Raw genomic sequence first — 26,254 nt, 5'->3', positions numbered from 1 at the left:
ACACAAATTGTGGCAGTGACAGAATGGAGGGGATGTATTGACAGAATATTCCATCTAACATTTGATCTGGAAAAGTTTTTTAATAATCTAAAATGCAGAACTACAAATTCATCTCTCAAACATTTGTTTTAAATGCTTATATTCATGAAAGTAGTTCAGAACCCCAGTGGTTCTGGCTTAAATCCTAAAATCTTCATGGACTCTAGTTTTGAATTTTCATTCATAAACGTATCTCAATTTTGTAAARCAGAAAATGGTAGGATTTTGTTGCATTGCTGTTTGTTCATGTTCTGTGAAGGGGAATCCTGACCTAAGAGACATGATTCTGTAATTAGAGTATTAGTTACACTAGATCACCTCTTTCAGCTTTACTGAAAATCACTTCTTTTCCTGCTTTGCTAAGTGAGATGCACAGAGACAGGCACTAAAAATTACATGTTACACTTCAAACTCTTCTGCTGTCTTGGTATTTTCCTTGCTACTGAGGCCTTTTGCTACTGAAGGGAAAAATGTAGGATACATGCTGTTCTTTCATAGCTATGAGTTCCTCAAAACTATTATTATTTTCCTTGGAAGCCAGTCAGAGCAGAAAGTGTCAGTCATGGATCTGTGTGTCTGGCAGATGTGTCATCTCTCGGTATCACAAATAAAATGAATCTTTCCAGGTTCTGCTCATTTCTTCTGGAGTGTTTGCACTGGAGAAGCCTCTTTGTAACAACTCAGCTTTTATCCTGCAGKAGGAATGTCTGCCTTTTGTTCTTAAAACTCCAGCGCATTGTTCTTTTCTGAATGCCTTCCCCATAAGTGCCGTGTGGGTTTTTTTGTTTGTTTTTCACTAAAAATAAAAATCTCGAATTAATTTGYGAAATGGTGTTTGAACTTCCTAACAGAAGTTAGTCAGGATGGTGTGCAGTGAGACAAAGCTGCAATTATCTCAATGTTTGTACTCCCGTGGGGCTTCATTACAGCAGCTCCTCTCTCCCTGCTGCCGTGTCCCGGCAAGGTGAAGTTCAGCATTCGACAGACACAACAAATTATTATTTTCTGTGTGTGTAGTATTTCATCCCTGCTGATGGAACATTTAACTACCTCTTTTTTTTTTTTTTTTTTTTTTTTTTTTTTTTTTTTTTTGTAGTAACAGGAGAATCTGTGCGAGTTCAGACAGACCTTGTAGTATTGAAACCGAGTTGTTTGATAGTGATGTGGTGAAAGTATCGACAGTTCTGCTGCCTCAGCTCCTCCACTGCTATCAGCCCAAGGCAGGGACACTTCAGCCCCAAAACGGCTTTAAGCTGCTCTAKTTCTAATATTGCTTAATGTAATTTGACAGGCACGTAATGCTCTAACTCTTAAAGCCTTACGCTSTAACAACAATTTCATGATGGACTAGTGTGGGTTTAAGCAGGCTTTCCTGAAGTTTTAGGTTTGCTGATCCAACCCTGAGGGCGAGTGCTTAATACTTCAGACCCTCCAGACTGTTAGTTACACTTCATAGTAACATTTTCGTCTTCAGGTAGTGCTTTGTCTTTTCATAACGCTTAAACCTCCTTTAATTTGACAATTTCARCTATCAAAGCTGAGGCTGGAGTGGCAGCACGAGACTGTAATGAAGATATATTTGGTTACAGATATAAAAACTGTCTTATATTTGTACTTTCTACTGCAGAAAATTGTCTTTGTTGCACAGCTGATATTTCAAGACCCTTTAAATTTTTTTTTAACAGATAAGTGCTCTTTTTTTTGCTTATGTGGTTTAGTAGGACATGGTTCTTTTTCTACAGTGGTATTTTTGCCTGCATTTAAGTACTGAGTGCAAGTCAGGGGAACTGAATAGTTTATTCATGCATTTATAACTCCTTGTTAAGGAAATGTCTGTAATATTTTGAAAAGAATGTACTTAAGTAGCTACCTGCAATTCACAGTGCTCTGTGCCTGGAAAGTGAGCGTTAGCTATTGTTCAATATTTATTTTTAGAAATGKTGGTGATGTGGAGAGGTCTGTTCAAAATATTTTACTTAAAAGAATGTATGTCAATATATAGATTTGGCAGGATGCAGATCCCAGCTTTCTCAGATGCTTTCGGCAAGAAGGGGAAAAAAATATACCAAGACCAGTGTTGTGCATTATTTTGTTGCATTTCAGTGGAAGGTGGATTATATGAAGGGTGACCCCAACATTCTGCAAGTGGGATTTGTCCTTGGAGTTGAAGCCAAGGTAGAGCACCCAGGTGAATAGTCTGTGGTGAGTGTGGTATGCAGCAAGTGTGAGAAGCCCATTTAGCAGGTTCTAATCTAGTTCCAAGAATTCCTTCCTTTTAACATTTTTCTTTCCAAAAAGAAAATGTATGTAATAATAATCATAATAATGCATAATAATGTACGGAATCTTTACAATCAAGACATTTCTGTGACTTGTTGAGTGTAAATGAGATGTTGGTTTAAAGACACATTGAGAGAATGTATGAGGAAGCAGTAAGGAGGAATGGRGAATTCTCAACTATTAATCCTCCTGTTCATGAGAGAGGGGTCAAAAAGGCCGTGATCAGTTCCTCATCCATTTGGGTTCGATTGATTCACTTTTCTGCAATGAGGTATTCTCTGAGTTTGCTGGGAGCGGGAGGGAGCTGTGCCTTTCCCAAAGGGAGCTGGGCATGRCCAAGTGCCTTTTCATCCCTCTGCACACGTTTGTTGCCTGTGCTTGGGCAAAACAGCAAAACAGCAGGTGTCCACTGAAAGGTTATAAGGTGAGTTCTGGTTTATTGAGGACTTCCTAGAAGAACCATTTTCTGAGTGAGTGTGTTCCCAAGGATCCTAAGTGGCTAAAGAGAGAGGGCGAGAGTGCCTGCTGGCTCCATAATTGATTGCTGGAGTGAGAACAGTGGGGAATTCATGAAGAGCTTTAATGGGAGCTGGAAGGATAAACTGATAACGAGGGATCAGATCCGTGTGCAGGATGGGAATATGGTGCTGCAGAACACTGGTGTGAAAAGTCAAAGAGAAATGGAAAGGAGCTGTAGGTGATGTCATCTTCACCATTATCAGCTGGCTATTAATTAATTTAAATCCTGGTGAATTATTTGTGAAATTTCAATTCCTGAGCTGGTTGCTAATGGGATTCTATAGTAGTAAGCAATTTTCCAGCATTAAATGCATCACATGAAAGAAAACCTTGAAAAACAGCAAAGAAAACTACAAATAACAAATCCCACAAACTTCATTTGRCAAAATTGGTAGCAGTTCAAGTGTCAGAAGGGTAAGTACAATGAAACAGCTGCATGGAGTTGTCTGGATGGCTTAGTGATGTGGTTAAAAAAAAAACCCAACATATTAGTTGCAATTAACTATAACCAAAGTACTAGCAAAGTGAAATATTTGGAGAGTTTCAGTAGGGCCTGTAGCTGTTGCAACAGGGACTGTGCCTTGTAAACCAGAGTTATCTCCAACTGGTAAAAACAAAATGAATTTCTGGACTGGTATGAGCAGGGAATTGTGGAATTGAACAGTTTGCATTGATGAGGCTGTATAATCCAATCTTGTCCTGATCTGCTGTCAAGTGTTCAGAAGGATTCTGAAATATTGGAGAGGATTCAAATATGAGTAKCAAAACTGATTTGAGGGAGGCAATGGAGAGACTCTGCCTGGTATAGCAGCAAATGAAAAGTGGCARCTTGAATGAGCTATTCTGCAAGTTACTCACCTGACTTACCCAAGAAACTGTGGCAGAAAGTGCCTCATGAATTTGCTTCTGAACTCCAGCAACTGCTTCAATATTTTTACTTGCTGCTCTGTGAAAGCTGAAGCTCTTTGGAGAAGTCTGGTTTGCTTTTAATTTAATGCATTTGTGCTTAATTGATTGATGAAATCAAATTAGCATGAAGTAKATTGAAATATCTTAGCCAAATGTGATGCACTTAAACCAATATGGGGGACAATGGGATGACTTTGGAAAATAGCTGGTATGGGGAAAATTTAACCTGTTTAAGTAATTCAGACTTAAAAAAATCAAAATAATAATTTCTCTAAATACTTTCAGAGAAAATATTAACTGTGCAAAACTATTTGGTTATTCTGAAGTAGGTGTTCACTGTTGTCTTTAGGWTTGGGGTGGAGGGTAAGGTGAGTTGTATCCCAGTAACTGCAGGGTTTCGAGAATGATGGAAAATGTTCCTRTGTGTTATAGCAGTCACTGTGTGCAGTGTGTGAAATGGGAGGGTAATGACTGTTGTAAAAACAAATTAGGGCTGTTTGTGAGTAAATGCCAAAATGGAGCCTTTTTTTTTCCTTTTTTTTTTGAGGTGTAGAAAATGACGATGCTTTCAGTGAGAGGACAGTCTCTGTGTACTAATGCGGGGGAAAAAACCAAACCTGGGAAGCATTAGTGTGGGAAGATTAAAGGAGATACCATCTTTACAGCCCATATGTGATTTGTAGCTCCAGCTCTGTCTGCAGGGAAGGGGGAGAGAGCCCTGTGCCTTCATGGATGCAGGGAAACCCTCTCAGCTCTTGGGGCCTTTTGTTCCTGGTGCTTCATTAGGCAAAGCAGATGTGAGATTTAAGGGATTATTTGCTACTCTTACAGAGGCTCAGCAACAAAATCCAATACCAAAAAGCCTCAAACTCGAGTTTATATTTCGTCTGGGGAATTGTAAATTTGGAATGATACTGTGTGGAGCATAAAATGTAGTTTATAATCARCCACAAATTTCGGTTTACAGCTTCCGTGCCATCATTTTAAATCCCTGTTATCCACTCTCCCTGACCTGACTTAACAGTCAGAGGGCAAATCTCTTGAGTGGAAATAATTTTACATCAGTTGCCACGTACAGAAATGAAAAGGTCAAAATGAGATACTGTGATAAAAGGTGTTCTGAATTACCTATTACATGTAATAGCTGTATTAATAATAATAGTAGAGGTTGAGAGARGAGGGTAGGTTAATGTAGCTGAATAAAACACCTTTTAGTTGTGAAATATTTTCTGCATATTACCTTGCTTGTTAAAGAATACATGTCATTATCCCAGAGATTTAATAAAATGTTGGAAGGTCAATGCAAAAATGAATGTTTTGATAGGACAAGGTATGCTGAGACAGAGGTGCTTGGAAGTCATGCTGCAGGTAGGGAGTGCATTCAGTTATTGAGACACTCAAACCCTTCCTTCCATGTTCATGGAACTCAAGAGAAATAATGCTGCAGTTTTCTGAAAGGAATTCTTTGAATAAAGCCAACTACTTGTGTACAATTTGTATGTAAAAAGAATTTTTGTGTTGGCACTGCAGTCTGTGGTCTGCATTTCTTCAGCATTGCTGTGCTATTAAGTTCTTGTTTTTAAGGATCAGTGAATCTGTACCAGCTTGTTGGGTGGTTGTTAAAAAAATGGGTAAGCTTTTTCAGTTATAATTATATTAAATGTGAATTTGAATATACTCATCATTTATATTGACTTTGAAGAGATTATCTTTTTGGATTTCCATTTATTATATTTGCACTAAAAGTATGTAAGCTCTTAATTATTTTTTTTTGTCTGGCATTTGATCTGGACTGCCATTTTCATCTGTTGTCTTTAATTAGGCTGCCTGCTGGGTTTTGTAGTTTTACAGGTCATACCTTGTGAAAGAATCAATTGATTTCTGTGTAGATTCCCACGTTTACTGTTCTTAAATTACTTTTGTAGCTCAGCAGAATCGTGGCAGAGTTCTTGCAATTTGATCTTCACAGCCACTGCTGTTTATTTTAAAAAAGGACTACTCATGATTTTTGTACTGCCTGCATTCGATGGTTTGATAATTTATTTGCAAACAATATTTGCTCCAAGGAGTCACTGGAGCTGCTCCTTAATTCACTCACCCACAGCTGACTTCACTGCCATTTGCAGTGTCTTGGGGCTGCCTCTGGATACCATCCACATATTCCAAAAATGGACAGGAATTTGACTAACATTCCACCCAAACCCYTGTGATTTCAATGTTTTTAATTTTATATGTATATGTGTCCAAATCATAAAACAACTGTCATTAAATATTTGGTCAAGAGAATGTAAAGGAGATGAGGATGGGTGCAGAGGAAAGGGACAATGGAACTGATTTAGATGATTCTGGGATTTATGGRGCAGCTCTCTGGAAAGTCAGAATGGGTTTTTTGGCAGAAAGTTGCAGAAGGGAAACTTTTTTCTCCTTATCTCCAGCATAAAAAYGATGTGTGAGTAAGCAGTGATCTCTTGAGCTGTATGTGAAATGTGTGATGGCTGTTGCAAGCCCTGCTCTTGGTAAACCTGTAAAATTGTGGATAATGAAGTGGTTTGAAACATGTCAAATACTGCTGTTAAAGCTCTCAGAAACATGTATGCAAATTCACGAATTTCTCTTGGATTAAACAATAATATTGAATGCATTTATCATTTTTGTTATTGACAGCCTGATAGTGCTGTTTGCTGAATAGCCTTAAATGTCATGAGACTGGGGTTCAAAGATCTGYCAGGAGAAGAATCAACACAGCAAAAATTTTCCTACTGGCTTAAACAACTTGATTTAAAAAATCAAGTCGTTTAAGACACCAAATTAAAAATGTAGTTTAAATCAGTTAATACTGGGAAACACAATTATTTTTTATGTAAAGAACTCCTACCCAGGCGTGCTGTGGGGAAAAATAAGGTCCTTGAAGTGCTTTTTGCTGTTTGTAATTTCATAAATCTGTTCTCCACATAAACGTGGGCTGCTTTATCCTAGGAAGCACTGGATATTCTATAACCCTAATTAAAACTGCCTTATTTRCACTGTGGGCCTGCTAAGTACGTTGTGTCATTATTTAATACTGTTTCTCGGTGTCTGTTTCATTTAATACAAAGCCTCGAATCCCACCCACCCCTGGGTACTGTGTTTTTCATAGAAATAGTGATATTTCCCATAATTTTGCTCCTGCAACTCTAATCTTGTGCTCTGCCTTTTTCTTTTTAAAAGAATCTTTTCGACTGTGTGTGTGTGTGTTCAGATAATTTGGGTTTTCTTACTRAAGGTGCATCTGGAAAAAATATGTTAATATGGGATGGAGTTCTGCTGTGCCTCTGTCTGAGACAGCCTGTTTTGGAGAGGGGCAAAGCAGGTCATATCACTGGTGAAATCATGTTGTGTGAAGTGCAGAGCTTCTGATGAGCTGTTCTCTTATCTGACATTACATATGAATAGAAAGCAAGTTGCCTGTAAAGCTTGCTTTAAATTTTAATAAACTGCAGAAAAGATAAGTGGTAATTTCCTGATGTGGATGCATCTAGTACAGCGTGCTAAACCCAAATTCCAGGATCATAAATTTTAAAATGAATCTTTGTGGCTTGAATTTTTAAGCCGGCATGATAGATTTAAATTTTCGGGAAATAAATTTCCCTTCTCTTCTGTCTGTATCAATCTTACTGGAAAACGACAGAAGATTCGAATTTGAGAACACAATGAAAATAACAGGAATGGAGACCAATAGAGGCGACTAATCCTCTAATTACTTTCTCTGAACACTGGGAATTGGGCTGCAGAATATCCTTCAGTACAATCTCGAGTAAGCTAAATTTATTCCATTCCAAAGCTATAAAGGGAGGGATTTTGCTACCAACTCAGAATAGTAATGGGCTGTGGTGGTCTTTATCTGATGGGAGTGAAGCAGATGTGGCTGCTCTGTCAAATGCCTGTCTACAGACTTGAATTTTCCTGGCTGTTAATTGCCCTGTGCTCRGCCTTTCACACCCTGGAGTTTGAAATGTAACTAAACAATTCCATGATTTTATAAACCATGAGGCAGAGCACTCTGCTCTGGGCATGGGGGCTGAGGATATGGCACATTTACAACAGTGACTGTTTGTGTTGGACTCTCCTACAAAAGTTCTCTTTGGCTCCACACTGCTATCAAAGCTATTTAGTGGCAGACATGACCTGTATTTTGGCTCAAGTGCTCTCAGACAGTTCTTTTGTGCTTGCTTTGCTCACTAGTGTGCTGTTGATATTGAAATTTTCCCCAATCCCTTATTCCACACTGAAGTTCAGTAAATACACAGAGATGCTGAAGGTAAATGTGAGGCTTTCAGCTGAAGCTCCCTGTACTGGTGTTGTGTGTGTTCTGTGAACCTGGCTGGTAGCTTGGACAGTAACATTTTTGGAATAACACCCAGAGACAAAACACTTTGCGATAAATGAATCCTAAATTTGGTTGTAATCACTTTGTTGTGGTTCCAGTGAGTGACTTAGAATGGGATTTGTACTTGTTGCTTTCTCACTGTCCTTCTCAATTTACGAGATGGAGAGGTACTACTGGATCCCACATGCTCCCAGAGCCATGACATCTCCTGGCTGCAGAGATTGTCTTTTTTTTTTTTTTTCTCCCTTGGATAATTTAAAAAGGTTTGGGAATTGGGGCCAGCCTTGTTTTCAGTTCTGCACAGATTCAGAGACAGCACCAGAGGGGTTTACAGTCACTTATGTTTTGAAATGAGCTTGGCAACTGCACATGTGGTGAGGAAAGCTCCTTGCTTCCCACTTGTTAGCAGGTTAATTTTTCAACTCCCATGCAGCACGTAAGTCAGGATTTAATTCTGACTGCTGTTTAATGTATTATCTTGTTGACTTAAATCACTTAAGTAGCTCAGTTAAACACAGTTCAGAKCGTGTGTGTGTTTTTAAATACACTAAGTTGTGTATTAGAAATGTGAGTAAGCTCTCTGAACTTTGCACAGGGAAGATGTTTGGTAATGTGTATAAATGAGAACTGGAAAGGTTAGAAATACTGCATTCACTGTATRTTTGTAGGGCTAAGGAAACCCAAAGTGGTATTTTTCCATATGCAAGATGTGGGCTATTATCTTGTGTTAGTGAACTGAGAGGTCAGATCATCCCTTTTGGAGACTGATCCTACAGATTTACCTGTCTTGTGCTTTCTGCCCCCAAAAATCTCCTGCAGTAAGGATGCTCTGTTTGAAAGGTGGCTTAGCWTACTTTTCCCAAGAGCTTCTGTCAAGTTTGCTCAACTTGGTTCAAGCACCACCAGCTGAACTATTCTACAGGATTTTTTTTTTAATGTCTTCACGGAGGGAATTGCCACAAAGTCCATTTTGCAATGGCTTGTTGCAGTTCCTGTAGGAATYCCAGACCAGTAAAAAGGAACCTGATTGCTTTTGGGTTTGTTCTGTCCAAGAGTGCCTTCTCTCAGGAYGATATTCTATAGTGTGATTTCTAGAAAGCAGCTTCTGTCCCTTGATGGGCTCTATAAAATGTAACTGCTTTCTAGAAGCATTGAATGGCTTTTTGGCAAGAAGAATTTGCTTTTATTTTTCCCTCTTGAGAGTTTTGTGCAGCTGCTTAACCGGTCTGTTAAGGTAACTGTCTGGAGAGTCTTTGGCTATCTTAATGTAAAACTGACTTGTGTCAGATGCAGTTTATAGTTTCAGGGAGCTGTGGAATGATCTGCAGCTTCTCCTGGTGTTATTATGTGCTCTCCTTTGGCAGGCAGGCACAGCTTGGTGCTCAGGGGTGCTTTGATTCACAGAAGCATTCACTGCTGATGAGCCRAGTGTACAAATCTTTCAGTCTGTGTATTGATAGAAGCCCTTGAGGGGACTTTATCACTATATTTTTTTTTGTCTGGCTTTTAGTTAAGGATTCTAATTTGTGGCTATTTTGTGTGCTTGGCATACCCAAATACATGAGTGTAGCCAGGCATCTGCTGCTTTTGTTCCTGGTGTGTATAAATGAATTGTAGACTGTTGGCACCAGAATGTTCAGTTACAAACACTGTTGCATCCTTCTCTAATTACTGATATYTTTGTGGGTGTGTCAAGAGTTTTGGGGATGTGATCCAGCTGCAGTGACAAAATCGTGTTTATGCCTTCATGTTTAAATCTACAGGCTTGTAGTCTTCCCAGAGAAATTCCTACCCTTAGGAAATTAAYGCCAGGAGTTTTGGGATCAGAAGTTTTGCTTTCCAGAAAGTTACACATCAGGGAAGGTCTCACTGGTGTCCTAAAAAATTACCTTAATAATTTGGTTGTAATCTGTATTGACAAGAATATAGAAATCTAACCTGTAATACAGTGGGAGATCCCATATATACTGTGTAGTGATCAGTTGAGATAATGAAATCTCTGCTGGAGTAAATGAGAAGTAGTGGGACTTTTTTTAGTATGGATAAGTTATTGTTGACTGCCAATATAAAAAAAATGCAAAACTTCCAGAAATATGCACATGGCAGTCTCATACAACATCGCTTAAGGTCTCCTATCAAACAGCTGAAACTGTGCATAGGACAGCGATGAACAGAAATGTCTCCTGAGTCTCCAGAGTGGTGAAATGTGTCCTCAACACAGATTCCCARCAGGTAACTCCAGAGCAGCTGTGATAGGAAGTGTCACAGCATTGTGAAGGCACTAATGTGTCCAGAGGAGCATTCTGGATTTTGGAAAGGAAGATTTATGCTTTGGGTASTTGATGTATCTGCCACTGCTGCAGCTTTGGGTGATGCCTCTGAGCTGTCTCTAGCTCTGGTCTGCTTAGGGGAGGAAATTCAGCAAGCTGGCTAAAGGAGGAAAAATACAGATAATTTCAAAGATGGGTGAAAGATCACTTGTAATATAATGTTACTGAACATGGACAGAATAAAATGGAAGGAGAGAAGAAAAATTTTWAGGTTAGAGAAGTGAAAAGGTGAGATTGGAAGGAAAATGATTCATAGGTTGATTCTGTAAAGTGTTGCTTCACAAGCACCAAAAGTTGTGATTTACAAAGCGAGTCCTGAGCTACTGCATCATAAAATTGGTGCCTGTTGGTGTAAACGGGTGTCTGCTTTGAGCTGCTTTTACTTACTAAGGGGAGCAGCTGGGTTTGCAGAGCTGGTCAGGAGCCCTGGGTAACAGGTAGGACTCTGGTCTGATGGTTTGGACCCCCAGCTTCAATCAGTTCAATTTAACCAACAATCCACTGTGCATTTTGAGTACTCCCTTTTGTTTGAGGATAGCCTGTTCTACATTCTTCTCTGGAAAAGCAGAGCACAGCCAATTGTCTTATCAGGCCTGACATAGCTTTATAGTAGCTTGTCTAGGAAAACTCTTACATTTCTGCCTCTTTCCTTGCTGCAGTTCCCAAAGAATGGCATGTTTTGATGCTGCCTCTAGAGAGGGTGCTGTGTGTGGCATTGGCTGGTTGTCTGAAACAACACAGATTCAGCAAAAGGAGAAAATGGTTTAACATCTGCCTGTTGAGTTGATAAATGGRGAATTGCTCGAGTGGCATTACACAACCCCACATGTGCACTTGGAACAGATGGCTTTGATGTGTGCTCGAGACAAATGTGCTGTCCCTTCTCGCCCCTCCCACCTCCAACCTCAGCAGGAAAGGGTTCATAGAACCAACCTGTGAGTCCTTCAAAAGCCATAAAAGCATGAAGTGTAAATAAACTCACTCTGCTGACTTTGTTTCTGCGTAGTCACTGAGCCCACGTGCCTTAAGTTTGGGGGTGATCTGCGTTCAATAAATTGGAACAGCGTGGGTGACCTGGCATTTGCATGTTTCAACTCGTTCATTGTGACAGGGATTGCAGACTTTGCCACACGTAGGTCGTTTCAAAGTGACAAAATTTAATTTCTTTACGGTGGCACATTTCTTTCCCTACATGCAGTTACTGGCTCTTGGTCTTTTTTTTTTTGGCCATTTCCTAATACTCATTTAGTTGTCAAGAGAATATTGACAGCTGAAGTATTAGAGACAGACAAGGTGTTAACATTGGTATTTCAGAAATGACTGCATAGATGTTGTTGCAGTTTTAATGTACAYACTTGTTTATAAGGAAAGGGAAAAATGTGGAAGAATGGGCTTGTATGGAGCTGTGCAGATGCAGAGTGAAGAGCTGGGCCACTGTTCTGGTTGGTACAGATATTTCAGCCTCTCCTACAGGCACATGAAACCCATAAGATTTCCATAATAATGTCTCTTTCTTTGCAGAAGGCTGAAGGAAAATTGCAGTATATATATAATAGCTGTATCTGTAGGCAGAGGTCAGTGTAAATGTATTGAAATGCASTGTTAGAGAAGCAGTAATTCTGGGCAATTGCTGTTGGGTTTAAGTTGTGACAGGGTAAAATTGCAAACAGTCTTTAGCTAATGTTTGATGAATTGGCATTTGTCTTTATTTGCTGGGAAACTTCCCAAGTGGACACACTTTTCTGATGTGGGTAAATATCAGTGTCTTATTCTCATGAGCTTTTGTTACGTTTTCTTAGGATAACTCAGTCTGCTGGCTCTGACAGTCAGTCTGTCCAAAAATCCAGTGGAAATGGGATGTGTTYTTTGCWTTTGAAGGCTTCCTTCCTTGCTGGCTAAAGCTTCCTTTTAAGTTGCAAGATCTTTTGTCTGACATCCCTGAGTGTTTCTTGTGTTCTCTTTTTATAAAAGCAATGGAAGGCCAGCAGCCAAGTCCGAAAGCATTTAACTCATGAAGGCTCTGCTGTCATTAATTTTAAACAYGTCACTGTGGTGTCGGTCAGCTTGACTACCAACAAAGAAAACTAAAGTGTTCCCATAAATCATTTTATTGTCCTAATCCAACCTAATTAACTAACTAAAACTTCTATTCTGATGAAGCAGCCCTTCCTGTGAGACATCTGCCTCTTTCTTAATGGATTTTAGCTTTTATTTCTGCTATAGTGCACAAGAATTGGTGACCGTAATAACGTTAAGTCCCTCTTGCCATCTTTAGGGAGCTCACCTGGCACAAGGGAATGGCTAATTTTAAATTTCCAAATGCAGAGATTTTAATTTTTTTTTTTTCATTCCTTGGAAACATGGTTTGCAAGCCAGGAGGAAGCAATAAAATCTCTATTTCTAGACGTGGATTAGACTTGTTGCCTGTAAGCTTTGCAAGCAGCAGCCTAAAGGCTCTGAGAATTTTGGGATCTGCTTCTGTAGTTCATTGACACTCTTCTAACACGGAGGGTTTGACTTAATAGTGTTAAGTTGATGTAATGGTGCCGTGAGCTCCTGACCGGTTCTTGAACTCAGGGGCTGGGGGTGACTGAGGGAAATGAGAGCACTGTCAGTGTGCAGGGGTTTGCTGTGGCACCAGGACATGATTGTAGATAGGGAATATCTGGCTGAGGAAWTGTAAATTCAGTGGAGGAGGTAAAGGTGGACAATCTGACTAAAGAGCCATCTCTGCTTTCAGGGATATCTGTTGAAGATCTGTTAAGTTTTAGTTTTGTTCCCTCCTTWTTCTGTATCTTTGCTAAAAAAGCAGAGCACTAARAAAKACTRGTTTTTAAATATAACCCTTCTATAYTCTTATTCCCTTTATCTACGAGGTGATTTTATGTGGGGTGAGGGAATTCTATTTTCTCACTTCTTGAAATGATGAGAAAACTGATAGCATCCACCTTTGCAGGGGAATGAACAGAGAGCAAAGGATTCAGATGGACTGAGATATTCCAGGGGCTGGCAGAGTTGCAGTGTTGCTGCTGGGAAAGCAGACTCTGTTTGATCTCTATTTGATCTTGGCTCCTCRGAGACCTGACAGATTTGTAAGTCGTAGCCTTTAGCTGCTGCTTTGATTGTGAGGGCAAAGTGCTGGAACGAGGTTTTGTTCTCAAAACGGAGAGAAAGGAGCAAGAATGAAAAAGTGTGTGTAAGGAGGTGGGGGAAAAACCAAGGCCAAGTGTAATTCCAGCCCGCGGGAAGGAAATAACTGGAAATTTGAGCTTCTAGCAAAGTTGAAAAATAAAAAAAAATAAAAAAAAAAAGGCAAGAATATTTACTTAGGCTATGTTATTGTGGGGGTGAGGTCATGGTCTTTCTCCTTTCAGTCTTGGTTAAAATAGGGCAGTTTTGAGCTGAAATCACTGGAACACAAATCTTGCATTAGTGGGGGATGCTGTGGGGTTTATCTTGAGSAATGGGGAGGAATCTTCCTGCTCAGCTTAAGAGCAGGCTCAATATACACTGAGAGTTGGAGCCTCCATCTGAAAAACCCCATGGAGATGGATGGATTGCTGGGCARACACGAGCTCTGTCTTGGAAACATTCTGAGGAAATCTGTCCCTTCATGCCATGAAGAATATGGCACCTGAGGATTCCCTTGCTGCTTTTATTTGGCATTTGTACTTTTTTAAATCCCTCAGCCCCACTGTTCATGGGGTTGTGATTTATTTACTCACAGTGGAATTATTTTGGAAAATTCTCTTGCTGCTGTTATTTGCTCCCCCAGTCATCATCCCCCAGTCCCCCAGTTCATCTCCAGTTTACTGTTTCCTCCAAAGGAAAGGGAATTGTTTGTGCTTATCAGCTTGAGACGTTTAGGTGTTAAATGTCTCATAAAACAAAGTGTTGTGTAGGCAGCTGAATTCATCCAACCTTTATCTCCTCACCAGCAATTCCTACTGAACAAGAGGTGGGATGTGCTATGGCCAACCTGGAGCTGCATGGTTTGGATGGGCTTGGTAAGCTCAGACTGTGGATATTAGTGAGGTTTTTCCAGAATTTGTGTCTAATTCAGGGTGGGTTTTTTCCTGTTCAGTTGATAATTTTCATTATACCTCTAAGAACCTGAAAGATCCGAGCAAACTGCTCAAAGTGAGCTCAGGGAAGAGTAAAGGAGTCCAGAATGCTGGAAGTGCCTGAAGGAAGATTTCTCTCAGGTGAAACCACAACCCTGGGACTTATGGCTGGATTTTATGATCTTAAATGTGTTTTAAAACCAAAACTATTCTACAATTCCACTTACTCAAAAGCTTAGTGGATTCTGAGAAAAAGCTTAGAAAATACCCACTATTACTCTGGTGGGTCTTGGCAGCCTTGGGGTGGAAGTGAAGAGAGAGATAAAGTTTAGTGTCAGGTTCTTGTTCTTCCTGGTCCTATTTCCTGCCTGGACATGGTGTTGTCCAGCCTGAAACTCTGAATTTATCTGCCAGAACTTGTGAAGCTGCTGTAATTCTTGTGGCAATTCTTCAGGGCTTTTCTCGTGTCTTCAGTTGCTACCTCAGGGCAATTACGTGACAGCATCAAGGGGGTTTGAGAGGAAAATCCTGCTGACAGAAAAAACAGTCTGGAAATTTAAATGCTAAAAAGAGTAAAAAGGCAAACTCACTCTTTTGGTTGCTACAAACCAGATTTAAGGGGTTTAATGCAATCAATCTTCAGACTCCTTTGAGAGTTGTGGTAGTGTGGTTCTACAGTACCTCAGGCGGTAAAAAGCCTTCATGATTTTTGCTTGTGTCTGTGTTCCACTCACAGTAGTATTTTATTAGGATATTTCCACTGTTTTGTGTGATTCCTAAAATACTTTTTTTTTTTTACTTGAAGTGGCCAATTGCTTTGACACCAGCACTTAAAAAGCTTGTGAAGTGTCTGAATTGGAGCAACTGTTGGTCCTGAGCAGACTGAAGACACACAAGTTGAAACATTTCTCATAGCATTCTTGGCTTTTCCCAAAAACGATTACACAATTCCAGGAAATTAAATGTAGCATTTCTTCACTGAAAATAACTGGGTATAAATAGTGGAAAACAAAGTGGAGGGGAAGTAGATGAGGAAAAAAAGTTGGGAGGGGAAAGGAGCACACACAGAAAAGAAGATGATTRTGTCCTACCCTGACATTTCAGGACTGTCACCTTAACACTCTGTCCTCCTTTGTATCCCAACTGCAACACAGTGGAGGCACGTAGAAATGAGTGAAATCTTGTGTAGGAAAGCTATTGCTTTCTGATGTTTGAAGTATTATATTCTGATAATATGAATATAACATGGATTATTGCCATGTTAAGTTTAACAGTTAAGGTGTAAGGGTCTCCTGTTTATTTTTTGTATATTCTAGGAACACCTGGGGCTTGAGATCCCTTTCTTAGTTGTCAAAAATGCATAGAGGAAAAGCTTTTCAGACCACAGCTGAGTGTCCTGGCAGATCATGGTGTTAGTGACTTCATCTGAATTGCATTTTGATGCCATTTGTTCTTGCAACTATGTGCCAATGTAGTGGTTACTGCAAAACACTATAAATAATCTGGGAAACTCAGAATCTGCCTATTTCTGATTACCAAGTATGTTTACATCACTTTTCAGCTGTTGCAACTCCTGAAACAAAATGGGTGAATCTAGGCTTTGTCTGCAAGTTTTGTAAAAGCCTCTTTGCARAAAGGAAGTACTGGGAAAGGTCCTMTTGCCTGATCTTAGAATRATTTGGTGGGAAGGGACCTTAAAGATGATCCAGYTCCACTCCTGTGCCATTGGCAAGGACATTTTCCACTAGACCAGGTGCTAGAGCCTCCAGCCAGAGGCATGTTGTAAAAGCAGTCTCTGCTGTTGTAAATGCATGAGGTTTGCAAAAAACAATTCTTCCATTATGTGTTTTCAATAATTCTGTGTCGAATACTCTTGCTAACCCTTAGTAGGCTTTTAGTATGCACATAGATGTTTCTAATACCTCCAGCATTCAGAAGGATTTTTAATGATTCGTTCAATAATTGATGTAGCTTTGGCATAATTTAGGCTTTTGTGAGAGGTGGCAGGCAGATGAGTAGAATATATTTAGTTGTTTAGTTTAATCATTCCTGTCTGTGAATTCTTAAGGTGAAAAGCACTATGAAGGAATGGAGCAAGTGAGAGAACCTCTTGGAGAAAATTATCCCCTCAGCTGAAAACTGGAGAAAGCTTTAATTAACCTATTAATTCATTGCTTAAGTGTCTGCAAAGTGTTTTTTGAGCAGTAACAGTCATTACCTTCCAGAATTGTGTGTGGTTATATGGACCTTTATATTTACATCTATTTCCCTGTTAGCCAAGAGATTCAGTTTCTCAGCTGGTTTCCCTCAATTGTGGTTAAGATAAAGCAGAAAAGAGGAGCTGTCTTCTTCTTGACTTGTTTTAAATACTGAAATACTATTTAGTCTTTGATACTAAATCCATATCTGCAGAGACCTTTTTACTTTGACAGGTAGTAAGAAGTACCCTTTAACGAGGAGAATCACACTGAGAGTGTTTGGGTTTGTCACGAGTTCTATAAAATTTCTGGGATCCTTCTGATATAAACAGGAATTTACCTGACAGTAATGATATCTCTGAAATCCTGGCACTTTTAAACTGGAAATCTGTTTTAAACTTTGTAAAAACAAGCCAAAATTCCCTCAACTCCCAAGTCTTTGCTAGAGTACAAGTTGGTACAGGGGTTAGGAACTAAATACAATTTCAAAGAAAAATGGTTTTTGGAGTCTAAACTGTAAAAAAAGGTAAGTATTGGGTACTTCTGAACTGGAAAAAAAGCAAGTGCAGCTTGGAGTTTTCCATTAAAAACAAACAATAAAATCCTATTGTATGTGTTTAGCCATCCTTGTAATAACATGTTACAATACACTGCTTTCCTGATCATAGCAAARGTGTTTATGTAGCAAAATGAATTTGATTACAATATTTTTGTGTGTAATAGACCTCTTTTTTTCTTTATTTACCAGGCAATCAGCTCTAAAGGTCATCACAGTATCTCTTTCACATTATCTAGAAGCCAGACGGTTATTGTGGAATATATTCATGATAAAGATACAGACATGTTTCAGGTAAGGCTCTGAAATACTTGGATTGTTTTTTAAAAGCAACATATGGAACCCCAGTTSTGCATTATCCTCTGGGTATTCTCTGGGATCTGTGGGATTTTCATGGTCTAACYCAGCTGCATTAATATTGGGAGCACTTTGAAATTTTGCATTATTCTGCTCTTTACAAACCAGCATCTGACTTTGTGCTTTTAACTGTACTCTGCTTTTTCTCCCAAGACAAATAGTATTGGGGAGAAATGTGTGCTCTGTTKGGATTCATGAATGAGCACAGAATTACATCCACCACTCTCCAGTTAATCATGTAGCTKGAGTAAAAGGGAAGTGGAAGTAGTAGGACATGGGATGGGGAATGAGGAAGGTAAAAATAAAGGTGGGAGGAGAGTGTGGGAGCTGTGGAGTGCCAGAGACAAACCAGTGATGGATGATGAACTGTTCTCTCAGGTGGTGTAGGGCACTAGGCTGAGTTTCTCTAAGCTCCCATCTATTTGGTTTTCTGCATCATTTAACATTCTGGTAACCTGAATGATTTTCTTATTAYACATTTTTATGTATATTAACAGAATGCAGAAATCCTGTGCAAACCTAGACTTCAAACTTGGAGAATCCAAACATGCACCTTTTCATTCTAGACTGATCAGATCTGTCTTGTCTGTGACCTCTAATTAGAGTGTCTCACTGTGAATTGTTATCTCTCCTCATTCAGCCTTTCATATTCAGGAGGGTCAGCAGTGGAGTGCTGTTGGCAGAGGAGGAAATAGCTCTTTGGAGAGGTTTTTGCTTCTCTTGACTTCTGTGTTTTGCTCTATATTAAATTTTCCCAGTGTAACTGAAACTATTRGGTCCAAATAGGAATTGATTAAAACCCAGTCCTGTTCATTTGCTGCAGAGTGAAGGATTGAACAGCCACGGCGAACTGAAATAGGTTTTTCTAGTGTCAACTAGTGAATGAAAAATGTAACCCATCCATTGGGGTTACTGTGTGATGCTTGTTTAGCTCTTGAGTAGCTCCAGTGAAATTTTTTCCTGGATGTAAATTTTAAAAAACCATGTTTGAAAGCTGTACTCCTTCTTGAGTACACTAAAAATGAATAAAGGGTTACAGAACAGCTGCTTTTCTGGGCATATTTTACAGACAGCTATTGGATTAAGTGCTAGTGGTAGGGAACAGCTTTTATTGGGGGGGATAAGATGCTGTTTCAGTCTGGGGAGGTGTAGGGGGTCCTGCTGTGACTTGACCTCACTGTGACCTCCCAGCTCTGTGTCCTGGTTCCTGTTTCTGCTCTTTGGCTGTTTCCTGAGGATTGCTGATGGCTGATGAGAATGGTAACAGGAGTGGTCTGGTAGACCGTGGCAATAATTTCTCACTGAATCAAAGCCCAGAGCAGTTGAAGAGGTCTCAGTTATTTATATGAGCCATTAGATTTTAACTGTTCTCATGAATCTGTTGGAGAAAAGTTACTTGAGGATGTTTAGTGCAGGCCTGTAGTACATGGTGAAAATTTTATGTCTGTTGATCCACAGAATAGTTTCATTGTTGGTCAAACATCACTTGGATAGACAATCCTTGGAATTTACTGTTTTCTTTTCAAATGTGTGTTCCTAGTTTGGGTAGGATGTGGAAGTTGAAAAGGGAAGGATAATTATTGGATCACAGGATTATCCTGGGCCTTGATGCCCCAGTATGTATTATCCTGGGGAAGTCACTTGGCTTTTTTTTACTTGATTCCCACTGTGCTTCCTGAGCTGCCGTGCTGTGGTTTGCATTTTGGTTTTTTTTTTTTGTTTTTTTTTTTGTGTTTTTTTTTTTTTTTTTTTTTTTTTTTAAATATAATGATATAATGAAATCTGTGTATAAATGCTATTATGCACTTTTGTCTTAGTGACATCTAGGTCAGATTTCTTAATTTAATAACAAAAAGAATGTGCARACATGCATCTCCCAGACTCTATATGCTCCAGCATCCATGTGCAGTCATAAATGAAGATGTTTTWTAGAGTTTAACCATTCTGTTGGTGATGCATTAGCTGAAGTTGATGGGRTAAGAATGAGTTGATTATATCTGTTCATACCACCACAAAGAACCAAAATATGTAGCTCCTACCCTAAATAACTACAAGTTTATACAAGAAGCAGGTACATTCAATACGAAACATTGATTTTTTTTTTTTCTGAAGAACGGCCCTTCAGAAAATGCAGAGTCCAATTCTCACTCTGATCAGAGTGAAATTCTGTTGAAGCTCCAGACCCTGCAGCTGTTCARTTCTGTGCTGGCAGGTTTTGCCTGCTGTCAGGAGCGGTGTTTTAACAGCACTGCTGTGACTGACAGCAGACACGAGCAAACCAAGGCATTGCTGCCTCTCACACAGCCTTTAACAATCACCTGCAGAGGAGACAACACTCRCTGCCTTCTGCAGCACTCAGAGATTTATGGTTTCTTGTTGGAAGTAACTTAGGGAAATAATATAACACAGTTAACAAGAAGGGTCCCAAAATACAGCCTGAAATTGCTAGAAAGAAGAAAGTCTTCTGTGCTGTGGTGGAAAGTGGGAGAAAAATGAGTAATGAAGTGTGTAAAGAGCAGCTTCTTATAATGGAACTAAGTCTGTAGTGACTGTAGTCTGACTGCAACATCAGATGAGTTAAAAGTTTTGGAGGGTGGATGTTGATAGCGTGAAGTTTTTCGTTTATTCCCTAGGGATTTGCTTTTCAGGTGATCTCATTCYCAAATTTCTTATTTGATGCAGAGCATGAGAAAATTGCCAGGTTTTGARGGCCACTTCTTCAAATAAATTCTAATGCTGAAAAGTAGCACAAGGAAGGCTTTCTCAATAGGAAAAGGGAAGAAAACAAAATATTTAAAATATTTGATTTTGCACAGACATACTTGTGGCACAAATGAGTTAAGTAATTGTTGTGTTTACATAAAATATTACGTGTCATTTTAGAGCCTTAAAAACCACATGGAAGCATTGTTTATAGATTTTAATGGTTATATCCAAACATATTTGGATTTCATGGTGAATGATTAGTGTGATGTAAGAAAGGCTGGGAGCACACACTTGTGTGYTTTGTCATCCTTGAAAGAAAAATGAGGCAGGCTTTTCTCTAATTGCATATAAAAGCTTTGAGAGAATGATCTATTTCAGAGACTGCAAGAGGCAGAAACTTGTTATGAACAAATTAATTTCATATTTGTTATTGATTATCATTTAAGAGACTCCACATACAGAGAGAGAACAGTCAAAAGTTATTCATGAGGTTCCTGCTGCTTCTCGGTGCTGACTCTTAACAGGAATTGCTTTGGGTGGGGAATTGAAACCTGTTAGAAATAATACTGTAAAAGGAAGAAGAATATTGCTTTGTAAGATTTAGCTTCAAGTTGTCAAGTTATATAAATCAGAAATATCCCATATTAAATAGTTTCTAAACTCTGTCTCTTGGGTATTCWGGTAGACACTTTCTGTGAGAAATTGAAATGTATACTTTTGATTAGGCCTCGTTGAGTATTTCCTCTGCAGAGAGCTCATCCCATTTTCTGCTTGGGCTCAGACCTGTGATGTGGAGACAGTAACTGGATGTGTCACTGAAGACATGAATTTTGACATTTGTTAGAGTGCAAAGCAGAGCTTGAAGCAGGAAGGAAGCACAGGAGAGATCCCTGTACTATTTCCATCAATTCAGTTGTGACAAGAGTTGAGTGTTAATCACATTAATTTCCTTGACTCCTGAACAATGTTCCTTTCCAGCAGATGTAGTTTGCAGAGATGTTTGTTAATGATGGAACCACTGACTCCCCATAGCTGGCTTTCAAGAGCAAGATCTAAGCAGAATGTAACTTCTTGGGAGACAGTGAGATCATGTTTAGTGAGGAGGTTATTTTATGTCAGTGTAGATACCTGATATTGAAGGTAGTTTCATGTGAAGAGTATTCCTAATTCTGTTTGATCACAAGGTGTCTATGAAATTATTATTCTGTTCCACTTCTTGTTCCTCAGCTCCACTTTCCCAGATAAGTTCAAAGTTGGTGTAACACTAATTTGCCTGTAGAAATATTGATAAAACCTCACTATCTGTCTGGCAGATAGATCCCTCCATCCATGTAGTCATGAAGTTTTCTGTCCCAGATGTTTCCAGATTTGGAATTCAAACTTAAACATGGCAAGATAGAAAAATATTCCTGTCTGTTGATCAAGTCTGTTTCTTTTCTGCTGAAGAGAGTTTTTTAATTGTTAGTCACSCATGTGCATGATTAAGAATGAATTTAATTGTATGGTGGGTTTTGCCTGAAAACTCCTCTTTCTGGGACTACAAATCCTGAAAACATGAAGGTGGGTAGCTTTTTGTTATGACATATCAAAATAACTGAGTTCTGGGTCTAAAAGAAGTCCTTTATTTTCATGGCAAATGAATTTAGAACTGGAAATGTGAATAAAACTTGTCAATCCAAGCCAGCGTGTTCTTAACTGACAGAACGTTGTAGCAAGGAAGTTGCTGTGGTTGGATGAGGAAATAGCAARGTGATAATGCTTTTTTGTTGACAATACTCTTAATCAAATCAGCTGTGTTGATTTGTTTCAAGCAAGCAYGAGCATCAGTTGTGGTAAATGAAAATTTGTCATTCTTTGTCTGTGATGTATTTCTGCCTAGGACAAATGTGGAAATACAGGTTAGGCTCTGGTTGAATCTTGCCATCCAAAAAATCAGTAGATGGCAGTTTACTGATGTCATCAATATTAACCTAGCAAAGATTTGTTCTCAGTGCTTCATATTTCTGTGGGCATTTCTAGTTATAACATTATCTTAATTTTTTTTGTAGGTTGGGAGGTCAACAGAAAGCCCAATAGACTTTGTAGTAACAGATACTATTTCTGGAAGTCAAAATAATGACGAAACCCAGATTACGCAGAGCACTATCTCCAGATTTGCCTGCAGGATTGTTTGTGACAGAAACCCACCTTACACAGCACGGATCTTTGCAGCTGGCTTTGACTCGTCTAAAAATATATTTCTTGGTGTAAGTACTGCTAATAATGATGTTATGAGCAAACTCTGGTTTATATTCTGTTATTTTCAAGCCCCCAAATCTCCTTATACTGGTTGATAACTTGTACTGCCATTATACTTTTATTACTCCAATGCAGCAGCTGCAGTGTTAAGTAGCAACTGCAGTTTTATGTGCCTGAGTTATCACCAGCAGAGACTCATGGTCATAATTGCCTTTAAYAATGAAGCTCTGCTTTAGTAACTGTTAGTGGATTTTCTCTAGGTTGGTTTGATGTATTTTTGATCATCATTGTGACTGTCACACGTAGGAAAAAGCGGCCAAGTGGAAAAACCCTGATGGCCACATGGATGGATTGACAACCAATGGGGTGCTGGTGATGCATCCCAAAGGAGGCTTCACGGAGGAGTCCAAGCCTGGAGTGTGGCGGGAGATCTCMGTCTGTGGGGATGTGTACACGCTCCGGGAGACCAGGTCTGCTCAGCAGAGGGGCAAACTGGTAAGTGGGAAGTGACTAAAATGAAAAGAGGGACACTTGTTTTCCTGGCCCTGGATGGAGGCAGCTACGGCACTGCAAGCATCCAARTCTCTGTGTGTTCCAGCAGATTTTGCACTGCTGTTCTGTTAYTTATGGGAGAACACTCAAAACTTTCTGCTAATGCCACTTTTCCAACTGAGGATAGCACAGAGTGTAAAAGTTAAATAAGCTCTGCTCTGGAATGTCCATCTCTGATATGTTCTTCTGGGGCATGGGGATGTCTGGAATTTGCTGCAYGGGGAGCTGTCTTTTGCAGTCCTGCCTGAAGAGTTCACTTACTGCAAAAGCAGTTTGGGTAAAGCAGCTTTTGTTTAATTTCCCTGCCACTAGGAAGGTAAGAGAAGCCCTGAAAATATATTCCTGTTTTCTCCTGTGAGTCAGGGTGGCCTTTTCCTTTCCCAGAAGTGAGACATTTCAGCTGCCAGAGACCCATGACACGTACAGCCAGGAGAGAACTGACTTTGCAGCTCTGCTGTTGGCTTTTCACAAAACTGACTGCTGAAAGAGTGAGGGGAACGGAGTTGGGCTGTTCTGCTTTCAGCAGACGCCCTGCAGGACATAAATTGCTTTGTCACACTGACGGTGGCAGGGAATGTCGCCTGGGGACCTGGACAGATGATGTGGCAATTGCAGCTTTGAACGTGGGTAGCTAAACACCTTTTTAGTGCTGCTAAAGAGAGGYACAGCAAAACAAATGAATCCCCCTCCCTGCATCCAAAATGACTTGAATTCTCATTTAAATAAAATTACATGGCACACTGGTATTGATGTGATCAGTATTCGTTGATTGGGTTCATAAAACCAAATGCAGGCTGTATAATGAGTTGAACACGTTGAGTATGAGGGAGCTTTTTGCTTGGCTGTTTGTGRAGGAATTATCTGAAAAGAGCATCAAATCTAGGCTTCTCTCATCTCTGCTTGAACCACTAAATTTTTCTGCTGGAATTACTTTGCACTGGTGACCTCTTATCTCTAGTCTGTGTTGTACCACTGAGGTGTTTTCTGCAAGGATGATCCACAGTTAATCTGTGAATTTAAACTGGATTAAAATGTAAATGCCAAATTGGTTGTCATTCATAGTATTCTTAGGCAGATGTGATGATTTCATGTGACCTACTTAATGTATTTGTTTGTATTTAGCWATTTGTTCTGCATTAGTGGTATTTTCTGCATACTTTCTGTGAGTAAAGCCAGGCAATAGGTCTGTTTTTCTCTTTAATTTTATAAAGAGCTTTTTGAATATATATTAATCATTAATGAAGTGATAGCAAAAGCACATTTTGCTTATATGTTTGTGACATTAAATAAAGAATATTTCAGCCAAGTGCAATGTGTGTTTGGCATAATCCCTTGAAAATGTTTTAAGTACCTGCTTTTAATCAGAGAGAAGCCTTTAGGCAGTGCACACTGGGGCTGTGTTTCCTTGGAATACCTCATTAAATCAAAGGCCTAACGAGTGGGGTGGRTAATTGTTCACAGGCTGAGCCTGTGTGGCTTCAGTTGCAGAATTTGTCACCTGAGAAATTCAGCTGGTAATTCAGTCTGCTGCAATGATAAGCCATGCAGGTACCTGTGCTGCTGAGGCACACTCTGCAAGTCCATGCTTCTGCAAAATGCCACAACCCCAGAAAAAATAGTATCTCAGAGACAGGACAGCTGATCTGTCCTGAATAGCAGTTTTTTTTTTTAACTGTGTGAGCAGCTTCTCTCAGTCTGTGTGGGCAAATAATTCCAGGAGAGAATCTGCTAATGCAGCCCTTAGGGAATGGCACGTCTTTTCTTCAGTCTATCAGGACTTACTGAAATATGACAAAGGCACACAGAGAATCAATATTGGAGAAAAAAGTGCATGCTCAGGGGTAAGGAGTGATTAGTAATTTAATACCTTTCCCAAAGAATKGCAGGCCTGAAGACTGGGTATAATAATTTGTGTTGCGACTGGAAATGCACAGAATAAGGGACTGGTGCTTGTAAGTGTCACGTAAAGGGGRTGATGCTGAGAATGAGGGTGCASAACTGACCTGTAAAAGCTCTGAGGCTAAACCAGCTCCCCTTGTGTCCTGCCACCAGGTAGAAAACGAGACCAACATCCTTCAGGACGGCTCCTTGATCGACCTGTGCGGGGCCACGCTGCTGTGGAGAACGGCGGACGGACTGCTGCACACGCCCACCCAGAAACACATCGAGGCGCTGCGGCAGGAGATCAACGCGGCGCGGCCCCAGTGCCCCGTGGGCTTGAACACCTTGGCTTTCCCCAGCATCAACCGCAAGGACGTGGTGGAGGAGAAGCAGCCTTGGGCCTACCTCAGCTGCGGCCACGTGCACGGCTACCACAACTGGGGCCACCGCAGCGACACGGAAGCCAACGAGCGCGAGTGCCCCATGTGCAGAACCGTTGGCCCCTACGTGCCTCTGTGGCTGGGCTGCGAGGCCGGCTTTTACGTGGACGCCGGGCCTCCCACCCACGCTTTCACCCCCTGTGGACACGTGTGCTCCGAGAAAACTGCCAAATATTGGTCCCAAATCCCGCTGCCCCACGGGACTCACGCGTTCCACGCCGCCTGCCCGTTCTGCGCCACGCAGCTCTCCGGGGAGCACAACTGCGTCAAGCTCATCTTTCAGGGCCCCATCGACTGAGAAATCGCTTTGCAGTGACCATAATAAAAGTTTTCTTTAACGATTTACTGTGAAGATTTTTGCCACTAACTCTAGATTTTACCTTTTTTTATAATGTTATTAACAGGGGCGGTAGGGTGGGGTTGGGGAAGCGACGAGGAAATGGAGGGACTTTGGTGGAATTGGGATACATTGATACCTGGAACTTGACAGATATCAGTGGTGTTGCATGCTCAAAAGCAGCATATTCATGGAGTCTTCTTGGTCAAATTGTAGTATATTTGTAATCTTTTTATTAGTACCCGGATCAAAAAAAAGGTGTCTTAAATGATTTTTTTAAGCTAAGATTTTTTAATGGAAAGGTTTTTTCTTCTAAACTTTGACAAGCCTTTAAAACCTATTTTTCAAATCTAGAAGGAACATACAGAATGTAACTGTCTTTAATTTGCAATATAATTTAACTTGAATAGTTTCTCAAGGAGCAAATACAGAATGTGTGGACAACCATAGGTGAATGTTCACTAGAGATAATTGGATATGTA

At 40.0% G+C, this 26,254-nt stretch overlaps 1 protein-coding gene across 1 annotated transcript in view; it reads left to right on the top strand.

Annotated features, from left to right (window-relative positions):
• PELI2 (pellino E3 ubiquitin protein ligase family member 2) overlaps positions 1-25,778 on the top strand; it is a 62,624-nt gene extending 36,846 nt beyond the window's left edge. The window contains exons 3-6 of the mRNA XM_057373213.1: positions 17,454-17,555; positions 22,373-22,570; positions 22,869-23,057; positions 25,167-25,778. Coding sequence (XP_057229196.1) covers positions 17,454-17,555; positions 22,373-22,570; positions 22,869-23,057; positions 25,167-25,733 — 1,056 coding nt within the window. The 3' untranslated portion in view covers positions 25,734-25,778. The remainder of the gene's footprint in view (positions 1-17,453; positions 17,556-22,372; positions 22,571-22,868; positions 23,058-25,166) is intronic.
• Positions 25,779-26,254: the final 476 nt, after the last annotated feature.

Source organism: Malurus melanocephalus, unplaced genomic scaffold (assembly GCF_030028575.1).
Source record: "Malurus melanocephalus ecotype Western Australia unplaced genomic scaffold, MMel_1.1 scaffold_190, whole genome shotgun sequence".
NCBI lineage: Eukaryota > Metazoa > Chordata > Aves > Passeriformes > Maluridae > Malurus > Malurus melanocephalus.
Note: the sequence above shows the minus strand (reverse complement) of the source record. Positions and strands in the feature narration are given on the sequence as shown.